This window comes from Anabrus simplex, chromosome 7 (genome assembly GCF_040414725.1).
Source record: "Anabrus simplex isolate iqAnaSimp1 chromosome 7, ASM4041472v1, whole genome shotgun sequence".
NCBI lineage: Eukaryota > Metazoa > Arthropoda > Insecta > Orthoptera > Tettigoniidae > Anabrus > Anabrus simplex.
The window spans coordinates 194,119,794-194,136,337 of record NC_090271.1 but is presented as its reverse complement, the minus strand read 5'-3'; the positions used below and the strand labels follow the sequence as shown (position 1 = coordinate 194,136,337).

At 37.7% G+C, this 16,544-nt stretch overlaps 1 protein-coding gene across 1 annotated transcript in view; it reads left to right on the top strand.

The window, feature by feature from the left end:
* The window catches only part of LOC137501527 (mitochondrial fission 1 protein-like), a 91,707-nt gene extending 75,995 nt beyond the window's left edge, over positions 1 to 15,712 (top strand). The window contains exon 4 of the mRNA XM_068228650.1: positions 15,479 to 15,712. Within this exon, the coding sequence (XP_068084751.1) occupies positions 15,479 to 15,570 (92 nt within the window). The 3' untranslated portion in view covers positions 15,571 to 15,712. The remainder of the gene's footprint in view (positions 1 to 15,478) is intronic.
* Positions 15,713 to 16,544: the final 832 nt, after the last annotated feature.

Sequence of the window (16,544 nt, the reverse complement as noted above, 5' to 3'; positions counted from 1 at the left end):
GGTTTAGAAGCCGTTCAGTGAAAAATCTTAATTTAGGGCCATGAAGTAGAATATTTAAAACTTGACTGGACTAACACCTCTTCTGTAACAGTGAGGAATTACTGTCAGGCACTTTCTGGAAGTCTGCACTAAGCAAGATCACTTTTTTAGTCTGAAAGGTGATTTATTCATTATAAGTAGCTGTCCTGCTGGAAGATCTGAAGTGAAGCCATGGTTGCCTCATCCCATATGATTAACTTAACCTGTCTCTTTTACTCTGGGTCTTCTGACGTTCTTATGTTAGATGTAGGGGCCTGCAAATTACTCTCTCTTTCCTGTGACATAACTTTCTCAATTCATCTTTCTCGAAACTTATCATTTTAGCTTCAGTTGTTTGTAACTGGATATTTTATATTTGCCACTTCTGCCTTTGTTTATTCTTTTAGTATGTTTTAGTATGTTCGATGGTCGGCTCATTTAAACATTTGTTGATTTAACACATGAAATTCATGCAGCCTTTAACGATCAAAAACTTCTTTCAAGTGAGACTTCATACCTTCATGTTCTTCCGAAGGATTTCTGATGATGTGGTGGATGCAGCAAAAGTGATGGTGTAAACTCCATGATCGAATTATGTTTGGCAAATGATCTACTCAGTGATAAACACTGGGGCAGGAGTCGGGAACAGCCTAAATATAAAATCCTTCTGTCGTGACAACAAAGTATTAGTGTTTAAACTATTGTTAATATTAAGGTTGAAGCCATCATTAGAAATATGTATATATCATGCTTGACATAATCAATGTTATGACATTTCCTTTAATTATTATCTGTATGTGTGGATGTATAGCCAGTTGAACCAAGTGCAAAGCTCCCCGCTCCAATGAAAAATTTAAAAAATTTAAAAAATATTCTGGCCCAAACTCTCTGGAGACAGTATCATGAAAAAGTTAACATAATCTCCCAATAAATAAATAACCACTAGATTATAATTCTCATTAAATCTGTAATTAGGCTGTAGTGCAAGCATATGGAGACAGTGTCTACTACCCAAACACTTAATGCACAGAATGCATACTTATTGAATTAATTTTATTTGCTAATGTGTCTATCTGTAATGCAAAGACATCAAGGAGGGCAGCAGGACTTGGTTCAGTCTAATGCCTTTACATTGTCTTAAAATGACAACCTCACTGCTCTGAATGAGAAGCGATGATGATGATGATGATGATGATGATGATGATGCTTGTTGTTTAAAGGGGCCTAACATCTTGGTCATCGGCCCCAGAAGCATCAACGATTGTTGTGTTATCACATTCAATACGCAGAAACTTCAAAGTAGAGTAAAACTTGTTTCAGTCTTATGCCAATAAATGACAATGTTATTACGTGCAACAAAATGACAATCTTGGCTCGTTGAATGATAGGCATTTTGTTGAGAAAGAACAAAGCATACTAAATTACATCTCAACTGAATCATATCTCTACCATAAAAACGCCTACAATGTGGCATCCAAGATTATTTGTGAAGATTTTATTCCTCATAGTCAGCGGAAGGCTTTCTATCTCATGTTTGTATGTCCAACACTTGTCTCATTTCTCTACGGGTCGGGTATGAAGTGAGATGAATCTTGAATTTTTATGACCAGATATTCTTCCTGACGTCAAGCTCGTCAGAGGTGTTAGAGGTGAAATGAATGACTTGATATAAGATAATAGGAAGGGAGAGGGTGAATCCCGGTGCCAGGCACACCCTACTCCTGTAGAATAGTGTCAAAAGGTCTGTTCAAGGCTTTGTGTCTCTAACCAATGGGTGAATCAACAGCGTCATATGCCCTCATTCCATATGAGCACTGCGGAGATGTTTGGAATCTAAACCAGGCTCTTGGGACGCATTCTAGTGTTTATATATATTACACCACCTCCCCTATCCTGCCGGTCAACATTCAGAAGGTTAAAATATTTTCAACGAATGGGACTCAAATAGTCTAGCCACAATGTCCTACCATATAGATTTGACACATTAACGACCACGGCCACCAGGTGCACTGGTCTACTGGGTGCTTATTGATAAACATCAGAATGGGAAAAAAAGAAGTAATTATTTTTCTTGCAACTCATATCTGGTACCATTGAATATATCTGTGGAAGGTAACAGAAGCCAGGATGTACGCAGTTTGACATCATGCCGATGGATATAGCTGTGTACCTACGCCATTATGGCAAATTTTCGGCGATTTAGCTGATAGAAATGTATTTTTCTTCAAAAAAGTACAGAAGTCATGGTAGTGTTGTACTTTTCTTTTAAGGAAGCTCAGAAATCTATAACTGATACCAATTTCAGCTGTTGAAACCTTTTCGTTTTCTCAGTACCACTGTGAATGAGAGACAGAATGAAGGATTTTATATATATATATATATATATATATATATGTATGAAATGAAGTGGGACCCCTGGTACGTCTGACACATTTAAGACAGATGTGTAACATGAGGTTTGTTGCTGAACTTTTCATTAAACAGTTGTAAAATTTATTTGTATACTCTCCTGGAGCTGAATTTTCTCCAGGCTCCTTTCCTCTAGGGATTCTTTACATGTTTAATGCTGATGATGGTGATGATGATATGGTTAAATTTCTATTTTGTTTTCTTACTTCGTTTTCACTTTCTTCAAATTTATTTCTTCAAGAAAGGTCAAGGAAGCCAATCTCCCCAGTTAGACTAGGCTAATACAGTGATGGTGCCCTATACAGTATACTCATGAGTGGGAAAATGGCACTGTGCTTGGCCTGGTAAATGTAATAGAAGGCCATGACATGTAACAAAGAAGACGTCAGACTTTGTATGGGCTGTATGACTAACAGTCGACTACAGGATGGATAAGACACAAGACCTCAGCACATTTGATCGCGGCCAGATTGTCAGTGCCGGACATACTAGCCACTCCATCTCTGAAGTCACGCAGGTACTGGACTTGCCAAGAGCCACTGTATCAAGAGTGTGTGGATTTGGGCAAAATCATTACCGCCAGGATCAACTGTCATGACAGGAGTAGCGATTGGCTAGCTCATATCATGAGCGGCTAGATGAGCCTCAGTGCAGCAGATCACTCGTCAGTTTGGTGTTGGACAACAAATGATGTGCAAGCGGCCATACCATACATAACCATCTCCTTGATATGCGGTGCAGAAGCAAGTGTCCCATGAAGGTGCCTCTGCTCAACACCTGTCACAAGGCACGACAACTGACATGGGAAAATGGACACTTGAATCATGGAAAAAGGTTGTCTGAACAGAGAGTTGAGGTACTAGTTCGTGAACAATGATAGCCAGGTACGAGTATGTTATCATCCACATGAGGCAATGGATCCCTCTTGCCAGCAGGATGGTGGTGGTATCCTTGTGTGGGGACTGTTTACATGAGATGAAATGGGATCCCTGGTACGTCTGACAATGTACCTCACTGGTGAATGTTACAGGAACCTGCTGGCAGATCATGTTCACCTCTTTGTTCGACTCCAGCTCCCTGCAAGTGACCTGTAGGCCTACCTACAGGAAGACTATGCTTCTATTTTATTTTTTTGCTATTTATTTTACGTCGCACCGACACATAGGTCTTATGGTGACGATGGGACAGGAAAGGGCTAGGACTGGGAAGGAAGCAGCCGTGGCCTTAATTAAGGTACAGACCCAGCATTTGCCTGGTGTGGGAAACCCTGGAAAACCATCTTCAGGGCTGCCAACAGTGGGGTTCGAACCCACTATCTCCCGAATACTGGATACTGGCCGCACTTAAGCGACTGCAGGTATCGAGCTCGGTAGACAATGCTTCAGCTCCGAGTTATGGCTGACTGGTTTGATGAGCACTCGACGGATGTAAGGATGCTTGCCTGACCTCCAAAGAGTCCTGATCTCAATCCTGTTGAGCACTTCTGGGATGCTGTCGAGAGGGATGTATGTGCCTGGACCCTGCTCTGACCAATGCAGCGATCCGGGATCAGTATGGCACTCCAGTGCTTGCAGTGTTTTGTGGAATCCATGCCACACTGCATCATCGCAGTCTTCTAGGCAAAAGAGGGTGCTACACGCTACTAGCCAGGTATCTCTTAATTCAGTTACTCATGAGTGTTCTGAACCGTGGTGTACCTTACTCAATCCAAGTCCTATTCATGCTTAAACACACTCCAGGACAGGCAAGACTATGTCTCAGTTTATCATTTCTCATTTACATTAAAATAAGGGGATTAATTACTTCAGTATTTATAATAATAATAATAATAATAATAATAATAATAATAATAATAATAGGAAGCCTAGGAAGCTACAAATTTACATGCTGATATCTCCTAACTCAGAATGACACACAGATACTTGGTGACAGAAAATTCTCAATGAGGTTAAAAAAAAAAAAGGTGGAATTTCTGTAAATATGAAGTTAGAGAAGGAGTCTTTTCCATTGATGTAAAGATTTCATACATGTTCAGATTAATTAAGAATTACAAATTCACCTGGGGACAGATGAGAGTGGGGTGTTCTAGAAAAAAAAATTAACAAGAAAGTCTTCAAGAGCACAAGGCGTAGGAAATTGCAAGTTTAGATGGAGGTTGCCCCTAACTTGTACAAAACTTAGTGACCAAAAATTTTCTTGGGGATCCCAAGAAAGGTATTTTTGAAAAAGGTCCCTTCCATTGTCACTATGTCGCATTTAAGACTGTAGCTCCCTGTAATCCTTGCTTTTGTTATTACTGTCAGTCAAGTGCAAGGGCAGTCCAATGCTATGGTTCCATTTTTCCTATGTAACTTGTATTTTACCATAAGAATTGAAGAAAATTAATTGAAGACATTGAGAAACAAGGTCATATACTAGAAAATTAAAAAGGTACTGTATGTACAAAAAATATTGTTCAGGTGGAAAATGTCTAGGAAGTGCAGTTTCCTCACGGTTGAATTTGAGATTGTTGAAATGACAATACACTTTTTCTGCCATCGTCCAACAAATACCAATGGAACACATTAAATGACCATAAATAAAGTCACTGATTTTGCAACTGATTCTCGTTCTCATAGTTACATTAACAATTGCAGGAGATTTTGGAAATCTTGTTCTATTCTATCCACACATTTCTAGATTTTTTTCAGGTGTTCATTCCATTGCACGAGTTTATCTTCTGAAATTGAGTAGATTTCTCGCCTGATGTATTTTTTAAATTTCTTCAAGTGTATGGGGATTTGTTGCATACTCTTTATTTCTCAAGTTCCACCATGGATAAAAGTGATAATTTTGCAGACACCCGTAACTCTGTAATTACAGATAACACTTGTAATTTTATAAGGACTGATAAAACTCGTAACTTCATAAGCACAGAGAATGAACGGAACAAACTGGACTGTAGTTTCTGTGAGACTGCTGTCTGCCAAGGTCCTTTCAATTGTGTGTCTGTCACATTTAAGAGTGTCCCTGTAATTCTCACTTCAGTTATAAGTATCAATAAAGTGCAAGGGCAGTTCAACAACATAATTCTTTTTTTTCCTCTGTGAGCTGGTATTTTTCCGTAACAATGAAAGAAAATTTATTTAAGACAGTGAGGAACAAGGTCATGTACTAGAAAATTCAATACACACTAAATGTTTTTGATATATGGACTTTCCTCATAGCAGAGCTATGATTCAGTGTGACTGACTTTGTGTGCCTACTGGAGGGATTACCCAACTTGACTGGTCAGACTGTGTGCCGTTTTGTGATGGACACCATATGAAGAAAAGGCACTGTGTAATAATTTTCCTCGTTTGTGATGAAACAGTTCAAGGTTTCATTCAGATATCTCCATCAGAGTTAAATATTTGTGTATTTGTTATTTACTGGAATCCTGCCGTAATCGTAGCCTATTGGAATAAAAGGAATCGTAGATTTTGTAATAATGTTGTAGTTTTCTGGCCTGCTTTATCAAGTGCTTGTACATTTTAAAAGTATTTTCTTAACTGTGCAGTGTGTATTGTGTACATTTTTGTAAAGTTCAGCATTTCAGTGTGTTCCACTTTGTATGATAATGGTAAAAGTGTTTAGATGTCATAGTGTGAGTAGTTACTGTTTGTTGAAAGAGAGTCTGGTGTTCATATTGGTTTCAGTCAACTGTATGCTCTGTGGTTGCTATCTTCAGCAGTACCTACTTCATAAATTGGAATGAGATAACATCTGCAGTCTGTTTATAAGTTCTAAAACTCTGATAATAAGAGGAGAAAATCTATGTACAGTGCCATTTTATAATAATATTTCCTCTTTCCTTCTGTAGGATATTGTGATTTTTACTTCTGCAGCAGTTTTGAGAACATATTTGTAACTATTTCTGCTTGCAAATTTAGAAACTACTTCTTTCACTTTTTTTTTTTTTTTCAGCTGAAGTTACTTTGTTCTCTATTTAAAAATGTTTTCTTATTTGACATGTAGTATTGTGAAGTGTTACTATTATTCAGTGTACCATTTGAACAGTATTAATCATACTACATTTAACTGACACCAAAGATTTAAGAACTGCTTATCACATGGCTCTTTGTAAAGCAAATCTAAAATAAAACTTATTTTTCTATGCAGAAATTTATTTGAGCTATCATTCAGCTCCTCAGTGAACTAATATTTCTTATGTTCATTATAAAAGAAAATCAGTCGATTGCTGTGGCATGACAATGTGAGAAAAGATGCTTCCTTATGAAGATAACTTCATATCAGAATGCAATATCAGACCAACATAAAATTTTGATTTGATCTGGAGGAAGGCAGTGGAAATTCTCATAAAAAGAAAATTGCAACATATCATGTTGCCATCTTCTTTAAAGCTTTAAATTCATTACACACTAATTTTTTTTTGATATATGGACTTTCCTCATAGTAGGGCTAAAATTCAGTCACCCTAAATAACTACTAGTTGTGTTGTATCTGCTTAGCTGGCTGGGAAAATGTGTCTGGTGTTGATAACAGCAGTTTCAGTGCTTGAATTGTGGACTCAAATGAAATTATATGGCATGTTTTTATGACTGGATGCCCTTCCTGATGTCAACCTCAGTTGAGGAGCTAATGAAGATGAAAAATGATGGTGAATGAAATTGGTTAAGGAGGTGGAAGGAATTGGCAGTGGCCTATGAATAGGAACTGTCCCAGCATTTGCCTGGATGAGAAAATGGAAAACCACAGGACAGCTGCTGGTGGGTTTCAATTCAGGGAGCTGAGAATAATAATGGAGTAGCCTCTCACCACTGCTAGCCTGTGGAGAAAGTGGGCCCACTTTGCAGAGTGGGGAAGCCCTTGAGGCCACGGCCTTTTAGCTCCACCGTGCACTAATGAATGAGCAAGGCTGTGGTCAAAACTATTTTTTTCTTCATATTGCAAGCACAAGGCACCGGTAAAACTATACATTTTATCTGACTAAAGCCTCACATAGACCATAAATGGTCCTTCTTTATTGTGAATGTCAAACTGGGGACGTCATCTAGGGGTAGGCAGCTCGATCCTCTCGGTGCATGGAGTTGTTTGTGAATCAGTATTTTCTCAAAAGCTGAAATTAACTATTTAGCTGTAGGATTGTTGTTGGATCCAAATCGAGAACGTGAGCTGCCCACAGTTTGTTAGCTAAATGCAGTCCTTCGTTCTCTTGTAGCTTCTGCAGAAGTATGATATGGTTCCAAGATATAATTTGTCTGTCCTTGTCATACAAAATTTTCTTGTCGCCCAGGGTATTTCGGATAAGCAAGTGACATGGATCCAGAAAAAACTAATTGGAAATTTTTGTCACAGGATGAGGTAGAATAACAATAAGCCATCATGCTTGATATTGCAGCCGAACTTATTAGCCATAGTTATATTACTCACTTTATCACTGACCCATCACATGCCAGCAACAATATAATAACCTTATAGAGAACACTGTTGTTTCCCACTAATCCCATATGCAAGGAAGTAACCAACAGGCACACGCCAGATCATATTTATGGCAACAACCATAAAAATGTAAGCCTCTCCTGCCATCTGTACATCACAATCTGCTACAGACCCAAAATCGACGAGCCCTGTGGTTTTTCATCCGTCCCACTCAGCACACGTTTTAATTGCTCAAGGCTTAATGTCTCCATCCAATGGATGAATCGCCATTAGCAATGTCAGATTCACAATTAAGTATTTATTTTCCACCTAGTCGATACAATGATTGCTTAAGGCAATGTAATGGTTTTAATGTTGTCAATCTTATGTTAATTTTAAGGACATTTCCTCTAAAGCATTACTTTGTCAATTTGTATATTTTTCATCTAAACAGTGTTATGTGGCTGAAGATGTTGATAATATACGAAACATGTACCATTTTTAACCATTAAATTGCCTTAAGCAATCATTGTATCGACTAGGTGGAAAATAAATACTTAATTGTGAATCTATTGAAGTGCGATACGGACCATGAAGCTGATTTTATGTAATTAGCAATGTCATACGAACTCTGCAGAGAGGTTTGGAATTGAACCCAGGCTTTTGGCACGCAATCTAGTGATTAGAAATTGTACATCACCCACCCTGGTGGCCAACATTGTGATGGTGAAATTTTTTTTCCGTCAGTGGGATTTGAACCAGATAACCAATGTCGGACAATAAAGACTTGACGCTTAACAATCGTGGCCACCAAGGAGGGATTGTTGAAGCTTAAACGAGAGGGATCAGGAATGTATACTAGACGAGGGACAGCACTGCCAGTGTCTTCTGTAAGTACAGTACACTTAATAGTGTACTGTACTTACTTTCTTTCTTTCTTTCTTTCTTTCCCATTAGTGTACTTGGAGACAGCAAGATGTGAGAAGTATCTGGGCTACAATTTTTTTAATGGGCAGTTAGCAGGGCCTGTAAAGCTCAGACATCATAATAATATTTATCCGGTAGTAAGCGATGGGAGTTTCTCTTGCTCGAGAATCTCGAGACAAATAGCCAAAATCTTGAGAATCTCATAAAGCATTTCAAGAGAAAGTGAATAGTACTGCACTCTTTTGAGGGTGTTTGTGAATTATAACGAAATGTTAGTGTTAGAACTTCTTACTCAAAATTAGTGTTATTTTAAACAACTGCTTTTTTGGTTGATCTGCCATGAAACATGAGGAATATTTGTTTTGACCTTATATTTAAGTTTACATGAACACCACTGCATATTTCCAGAAAGAAATGACATAGAGCAAAACTTAGTTTCGCTGGTCTTTAAAAAAAAACCACAATAAAAATCATATCAAACAGTTATTTTATTCCTAAGCCTCATAGAGGATTAGGTGGGCCATCAGGTAAACAGTCCGACTTGTTGGCTGAACGGTCAGCATACTGGCCTTCGGTTTAGAGGGTCCCGGGTTCGATTCCCGGCCGGGTCGGGGATTTTAACCTTAATTGGTTAATTCCAATGGCACGGGGGCTGGGTGTATGTGTTGTCTTCATCATCATTTCATCCTCATCACGACGCGCAGGTCGCCTACGGGCGTCGAATAGAAAGACCTGCACCTGGCGAGCCGAACCCTTCCTGGGATATCCCGGCACTAAAAGCCATACGACATTTCATTTCATCAGGTAAACAAAGAAGTTCTTTGTCCGTGGAATATAGACACATTATTTTTAAGGACTTGATATTATGAAGTATGCCTAGTACGTACATAATGGGAATTGCTTAGTATGTGTTTCTGGTGCAGAAGTCGTCGAATCAAGTGTCTACTCCACACTCGCACAAATAGACTCCCACTTTCCTCCATTTATTGCAGATAACATTTTACAGATTTATACACATACCTATACAGTGGGTAACATTAACATTGAATTGTACAATTATGTTAGCTTGAAGAATCAGGCAACTTGATCGTGCTATCATTGAACTCGGGTATTATGTAAGTGACTACTGGAGTCAAACTTGTTTGATTGTTAATAATGTAATTCTAAAAACATGATGTAATAGAAGTAACATAAATTTACTTTTTAAACACTTTGTCTTGAAAGTATGAAAAAAAATTGCTTGATTTAAATAAAAAATTAAACACTTCCAGTGTTGGAAATTCTTTGAAGTAGCATGGCACACTGGGCATTAACACGATACTAGATCATTCTGTGCCGGAGGGTTTATTGGTCTTATAATTATAGGCACAACAACAAGCAACAAATGTATTGTTTTCCATTGAATACGGTAGTCGTCTGTTGCTCCAGTGGTAGTCGCCTACCCCCCACTTCGTGAATAAAAAATTAAATTTTAATTTCATTTTAGCCACCTAAAACAAAATTATTAAAAAAATCAATTTATACAATATTGTTGTCTTAATTATTCCCTTTAAATATTAAAAAATGACTTACCTGAAATACACACGAAGTGTCATTTAACACAGTTAACAGATTCGTACAGTGCCACAGCAAGTAGTGGAGACTGGCACAGCAGCGTGTAGAAGCGTGATTAGTATCTGATGGCACGAAAGCTTAGTTGCTCATAAATGAGTTTTGGATGTGGACAAGTCCATGTGCTGTAGAGTGCCTGAGAGGGGTGGAAAGTTCACTTTGCTAGTTGCTACTGAAGTGCTCACATTCAGCTCCTGGGGACTATGTTAATGTGACAAGGCTTCGTTTCCCTCCCAATAGCTCAGCAGTAGTTGACCCATCCACTACCTTACTTCACCTACTACTTCTCCTCTGAGCTCGAGGCTTTGCGCAGGCTTTTACCATCGGATAGGTTATTATTATTATTTTTTTGTATTTCCTTTACGTCGGACCGACACACACAGGTCTTATGGCGATGATGGTATAGGAAAAGGTTAGGAGTGGAAAGGAAGCGGCCGTGCCCTTAAAGGTACAGCCCCAGGATTTGCCTGGTGTGAAAAAGGGAAACCATGGAAAACTATACTATCGGATAGTATGACCACTTCTACCATGTGCCGTGAGGAAATGAAGCAGGGGTATTTTTTTGCTAAGGTCATGAACAATGAGGTATGATTCTCCTGCTTGCCATGTACATTCGTCAGTCTGGTGGCCTCACACAGTCAATATGTCTGTGTGGTTCTATCTAGTGTCGGCTACTTAGTGCATGATCAAATACTAAATGGCTTTTTTATTGTATAATCACGCCTCACACCTTTAATTATAATATACAGTCAACGCCCGATAATTTGATGCTCAATTTTAATCTCTAGTTTTTTCCTGTCCCTTGAAAAATACTTGATAAAATAAAATAAAAAAAAGTGATTTGGTTCCCTCAGTAATTTGAAGTTGTAGGAATGGCATCTTGCTCCCTGACATTCTGTAATTTGAAGTTGGTGATTACAGTATTGTTACCATGCACAGACCTGTCGTTTGTTTACATCATTAATGAGATATATGAGTGAGTTTGCAGTCTTGAGTCTTTTTTTAAACATTAGTGTGTTACAGTACAGTTAATGTTTGATTTGTGTTACTTTCAAGTACCGTATCAAAATGATTTCAAGAAACAAGTGTCTTTCCATAAGTGAAAAAACAAAAGCATGTGACTCAAGCTGTGTATGATGGACAATTAAAAAAAGATGTCACCAAACGGTTCAGCATTTTACTATCAATATTGTCAACGAGTTTGGAAAACAAAGGTCACATCACCGGAAGTGCCTTAAGTGCGAGTAGGAGAAGGTCACGTATGGGTGAATTTCCCCGTCTTGAGGAGTGCTTGCTTAAGTGGATTCATCATTGTACAGGACAAAACGTTCCCATGAGCGGTTTCATCTTGAAGGAAAAAGTCAAGTCTTTTGCGCAGTCTCTCGGAATTAAAGGATTTGCAGCAAGTGAGGGGTGGCTTTCAAATTTCAGGAACCGATACGCCATCACATTTGAAAAGATCTAGGGAGAGAGCTCCAGCGTGGATAATTCCATTTGTTCCGAATGGATTGATGAACTAAATCAACTTTTGAATGGCTATGACATGACCCAAGGAACATATTCAAAACAGACAAAACCAGGCTTTTTTGAAAATGTCTTCCTGATCGCACCCTGAGTTCAAAGATGAGAAGTGTCATGGAGGGAAATTGAGCAAGGATAGAATACTGTCCTTCTAGAACATGGATGGATCTCAAAAGTTGAAACCACTCATTATAGGAAAATCTGTGAAACCACGCTGTTTCAAAGGAATAAAATCGCTGCCCACAGTTTATCGGTCAAACAAAAATGCATGGATCACGACAGAGTTGTTTAATGAATGGCTGACCTTGGTTAACAGTGACATGAAAAAGGAAAAACGCAAAATGTTACTGTTTTTGGGCAACTGCACTGTGCATAATAACCCACCACTATTAGACCATGCCATATTGATTTTTTTCTTCCACCCTTTGTTTTTAATAATTGGTTACTGAATATTTACATAATTATGTACAGCAGGTACTGAAACCTTTAAAACATTGCATAATGGCTCATTCATTGCCGAGAGAGGTGTCCTTGTCATCATTTCAAAATATGGGTGTGTTTTATTTCAAAAATGCACTGAATCTCCAACTTACTCATGCTGAAAATGTTATAAATAAATTGTGACCCATAGGAAGCCACGTATTTTCTGATTTAGTAACACATATTTATTTTATTGAATCACATATAGAGATATCTTTTCATCGCCTTTCTTCCTCGCACCAAACTCTTTCAACTACGTAGCTAGAGACCTGTGAATCTGTGAAAGTGCTTTTTTTAATAGTAAAATGTGTTTTAAAAAATGTGATTTTGATGTTATAGGGAAACGTGGCGGTGTTATTATAATGTTAACCAATCACATGCCTATTGCAGATGAAAATAATGAACAGTCACTTATTAACCTTTTTTATGCTTTATTTACACACATTTACATGAATACAATTCTTATTTGCTAATAATCATTGTGTTATACAGTATATTTGTACATCCCAAGCTGGTCAGAAAAACTGTAAAGAGAAATATCCAGGATTAGGTTCTTTTAATTGAAAATGCACTCAACAAATCAAATAGATATGAAGAAGAGATTAATTATCTGTTAGGAAAATGCAGCCATCATGATATTTCTGCATTCTCTGGTTCCAGCCATCTCCTATGGTTGCTCAGCGCCACACCATAATGTGATATAGAGCGCTCAGCATCCACATTTGAAGTAGGGTACCACACAGCTTGTAGATCAGTTGTAAATTTGCGGTAGTCCTCTTTCTGAGAACACAAAAGACTGCAAATGTTCAGTGGAAAGGTATCCGACCAGGAAATTTCTTCTTTTACCCTTTTTGGGAAGACTGTGTAGCCCTCAAAGAATACTTGCGGACTGAGTGAATCTGCATATGACAATTTTCTCAGTTCTTTCTGTACATCATCTAGAGTTAGGTTCTTGTTGCATAAAGAGGAAGAATGTTTTGTATGTAGTGCTGGTAAAACTAGATGAGCTCTATAGAGAAACTGAAGTGATAGATGGTATAAAAGATCATGAAGCTGTTTTTGTTGTAATTAAAAATTTAGCGATAGAAAGGAAAGTTGTAAATGTAGAATTATTAGGCATTACCATATGTTTGATAAGATAGGCAAGAGGGAGTTTAAAAAATTAAGGAATGGTAAAGACCTGTTATATTTTAAGTAGAAATAGTTAGAAATGATTGTGGAAGTAATGAGAAATAGAAAATGAATCTAGTCAAAAAGTCAGCTGAGTATAACATGATGGCAAACATAATTGGCAGTCACACAAATTTTAGTGAAAAAAAGGAAGTAAATGCATAGGTTTTCTAAGGCAGAAACCACTGGCGAAATACTTGGAGGCCCTACCAGTAGCTAAGCTACTGCCTGCATAGTGCTCAGGATCTTTTGACCACACAAGCCCCACCACCACAACAAGGTAAAGATACCATCGATGGGGACAGCTAGCTCACTGCTACTCACATTATTAATAAATGGAACACCATTGTTCTCTTCACTCATTTTATCCATGAAGTCGTCAGTGTCATTCAGATGTTTGTGGATGTAAAGCACAGATTGAAACCAAGTACTCCACCTCGTCTGCACAAGCATTGATCTTCCCCGCCGTTGTCATATCTCTCGCAAAGAAATTCAAGATACATGCATTTCTTTCGTCTGGTATTTAGGAAAGCTGCCTTGGTTTTCCAGCTGCCTAGATTTCATTGAAGTTTCACTGCCAGATTTGGCTTACAAGATCAGTTTTGTGAGTCCAGCATTGCACATGAGCGAGGTTATCACCAACAAGCCCCGCTTAAGGGACACACACATGCACCCATATAATGAGCCAAATTAGTAGCTATGCCTAAATCATTGTCAGCACCAGTACACTGGTAGCTAAATACACATCCTGGCTTTTCATCGCTTACAAAACGTGAAACAACACATTAAAAACACAGTACCCCGACTTGTCCATAGTTTCATTGCAAAGAACAAAATGCTTGTTATGAATGCTCGTCTTAAGCTCTTGTTGCATTTTTTATCCCCTAGCAGGATTAATGCTCCTGATTGGGATTGGCAGATAGCAAATCACCACTACCTTTTATGTACAGTACTTGGACAACCACTCCCACATCTTGGGGTTGTCTAACTTTTCAGCACTAATCCCAGCACTTACGAACTCCTCATTTGTGTTGGTAATAAATTAAATGTTATCTTCCTGTACCTTCTTCGCCTGTGTGAGCAGTTCTCCCTTCAATTATCCCTTCTGTTTGCTGCACGTGTGGTTATCACTAGAGATGTGTTTCCTTACTGTGTCCCATCTTTCAAACTCCAGCTTTTTGTCACAAAATTTACTCACCAGTAATTTTTTTATCGTTTACGTAAAGCCCCTCTGAGCTGAATTGCCTATGAACATACTGTAATAACAGGGTTAGGCATTAATCTTAATCAGACATTGTTTACAGAGAATTGTTATGTTAAAATTATTTAAATGTAAGTAGTAGTTATGCAAATTATGTATGATACAGGCAGGAAAAATATAAAAACAGTATTATGTGATACTTGCACTGTTCACTCTGATTCTGGTTGTCTTTCATACTTCAAACAGTGCACAGAAATAATATAGTACCATTGATTCTAATAGTTTCAAGTAATATTGGGAAATATTATTGTAACATTATTTCACTCTGGCGGTTGTGCAAATCATGTATTATATTGACAGAAAGGGTAAGGGGATGAGGTGTGCTGCATTATAAAAAGAACAGTGTTCTGTGGTTAATTGCATTAGGTCAGAGTCTTATTGTGTTATGTCTTTCAAGCAGTTCCATGTTCATATCAATTGTTGCCTTCAGTGGCAAGCTGAAGGGTATTTTGTTCCATAATTTCTTCTAGTTAATTTATTAAAAGTTTTAAACAGTTATCCAATAAGCAAGTGGCTATTGCTGCTTCAGACCACTGATCAGGTTCCATTTCCCTTGAAAGGAATTATTTTTCTGTTGTATTTCAGTGTTATGTTGGCCCATTCTGTAACAAATATATGAATTAGCACTTCTGAAGTAGATAAGTTGGGAATGTTAATTTGTTTCCCGTTTTATTTTTCCAGAGGGGATGCTTGGCCTAGCTGTGGCTGGTGGGACAGTCATCATTGCCGCCGCATTATTACGTTTGGGATTATCTTTACTTAGAATTAGGTAGTTGACTGCACTGGTTACCTTTTACTCTCTGCAGTGGCAAGCTATCACTTTTGTTATGAATACTAGGACAACCGTTCTGTTATTTTCACATTTTTAGTTGTTGGCACACCTGGTTGAATTGAAGATGATAAGCTCTATACTGATTTGACAACTCTGCTTTTTAGTTATTCTAAAGCAACAATCCTTTGTCATTTGTCAGATGTTTCACCTCACATTGGAGCACTGATGTAAATACCATTTTCCTAGTTGTCAACTGGAGTATTTCCTAAGTCAAAAAGTTACCCCAATTTACCACACAATCTGTATATATACTCTTGCATTATTTTTATAAGTTTCATTACATCATTTGATATAGATTCTGCAAGCTTTAAGTACATATTTTCAAGTTCATCACAATGATACCTCATTCCAATTGAACTTGAACTTTTTTGTTGTTTATATGCTGAATTTATATTGGTAAGGGATACTATTTTAGGGGTAATTACTGTACTGAATTCAAATTAAATCCAAAGATAAATGTTTATTATGTTGGTTTGAAGACTGTAATTATTTAAAAAGTACTAAAATTTGTAATTGAGTATTTAATTTGTTAGCATTGGAGAACTGTGTGCCACTTTTTGTTCATGTGAGGTTTTCTGTTCACTGATACAGTTCCACGTGAATTAATCTGAGTACAACATTAACACACTCATGTTTTTTGCATTTATTTATTACATATTGTGCTTGTCCTTCTTGTTTTACAAGTTGCATGACATGATTTGATATAGATTCCACAAGCTTTGATCCCATATTTCTAAATTCTTAATCATGATATTGGACTCAAAGTAGAGACTCTTTTTATCATGCTTATTATCAAGGAACAGTCAAGGTTTGTGACTCTGCTTTTGCAAATAGCCCACACGTTTTCTATGGGATTGATATCAGGGGCATTCCCTGAAAGAAATTTCATTCTCTTTGAAGTATTGCAAGAAGCCA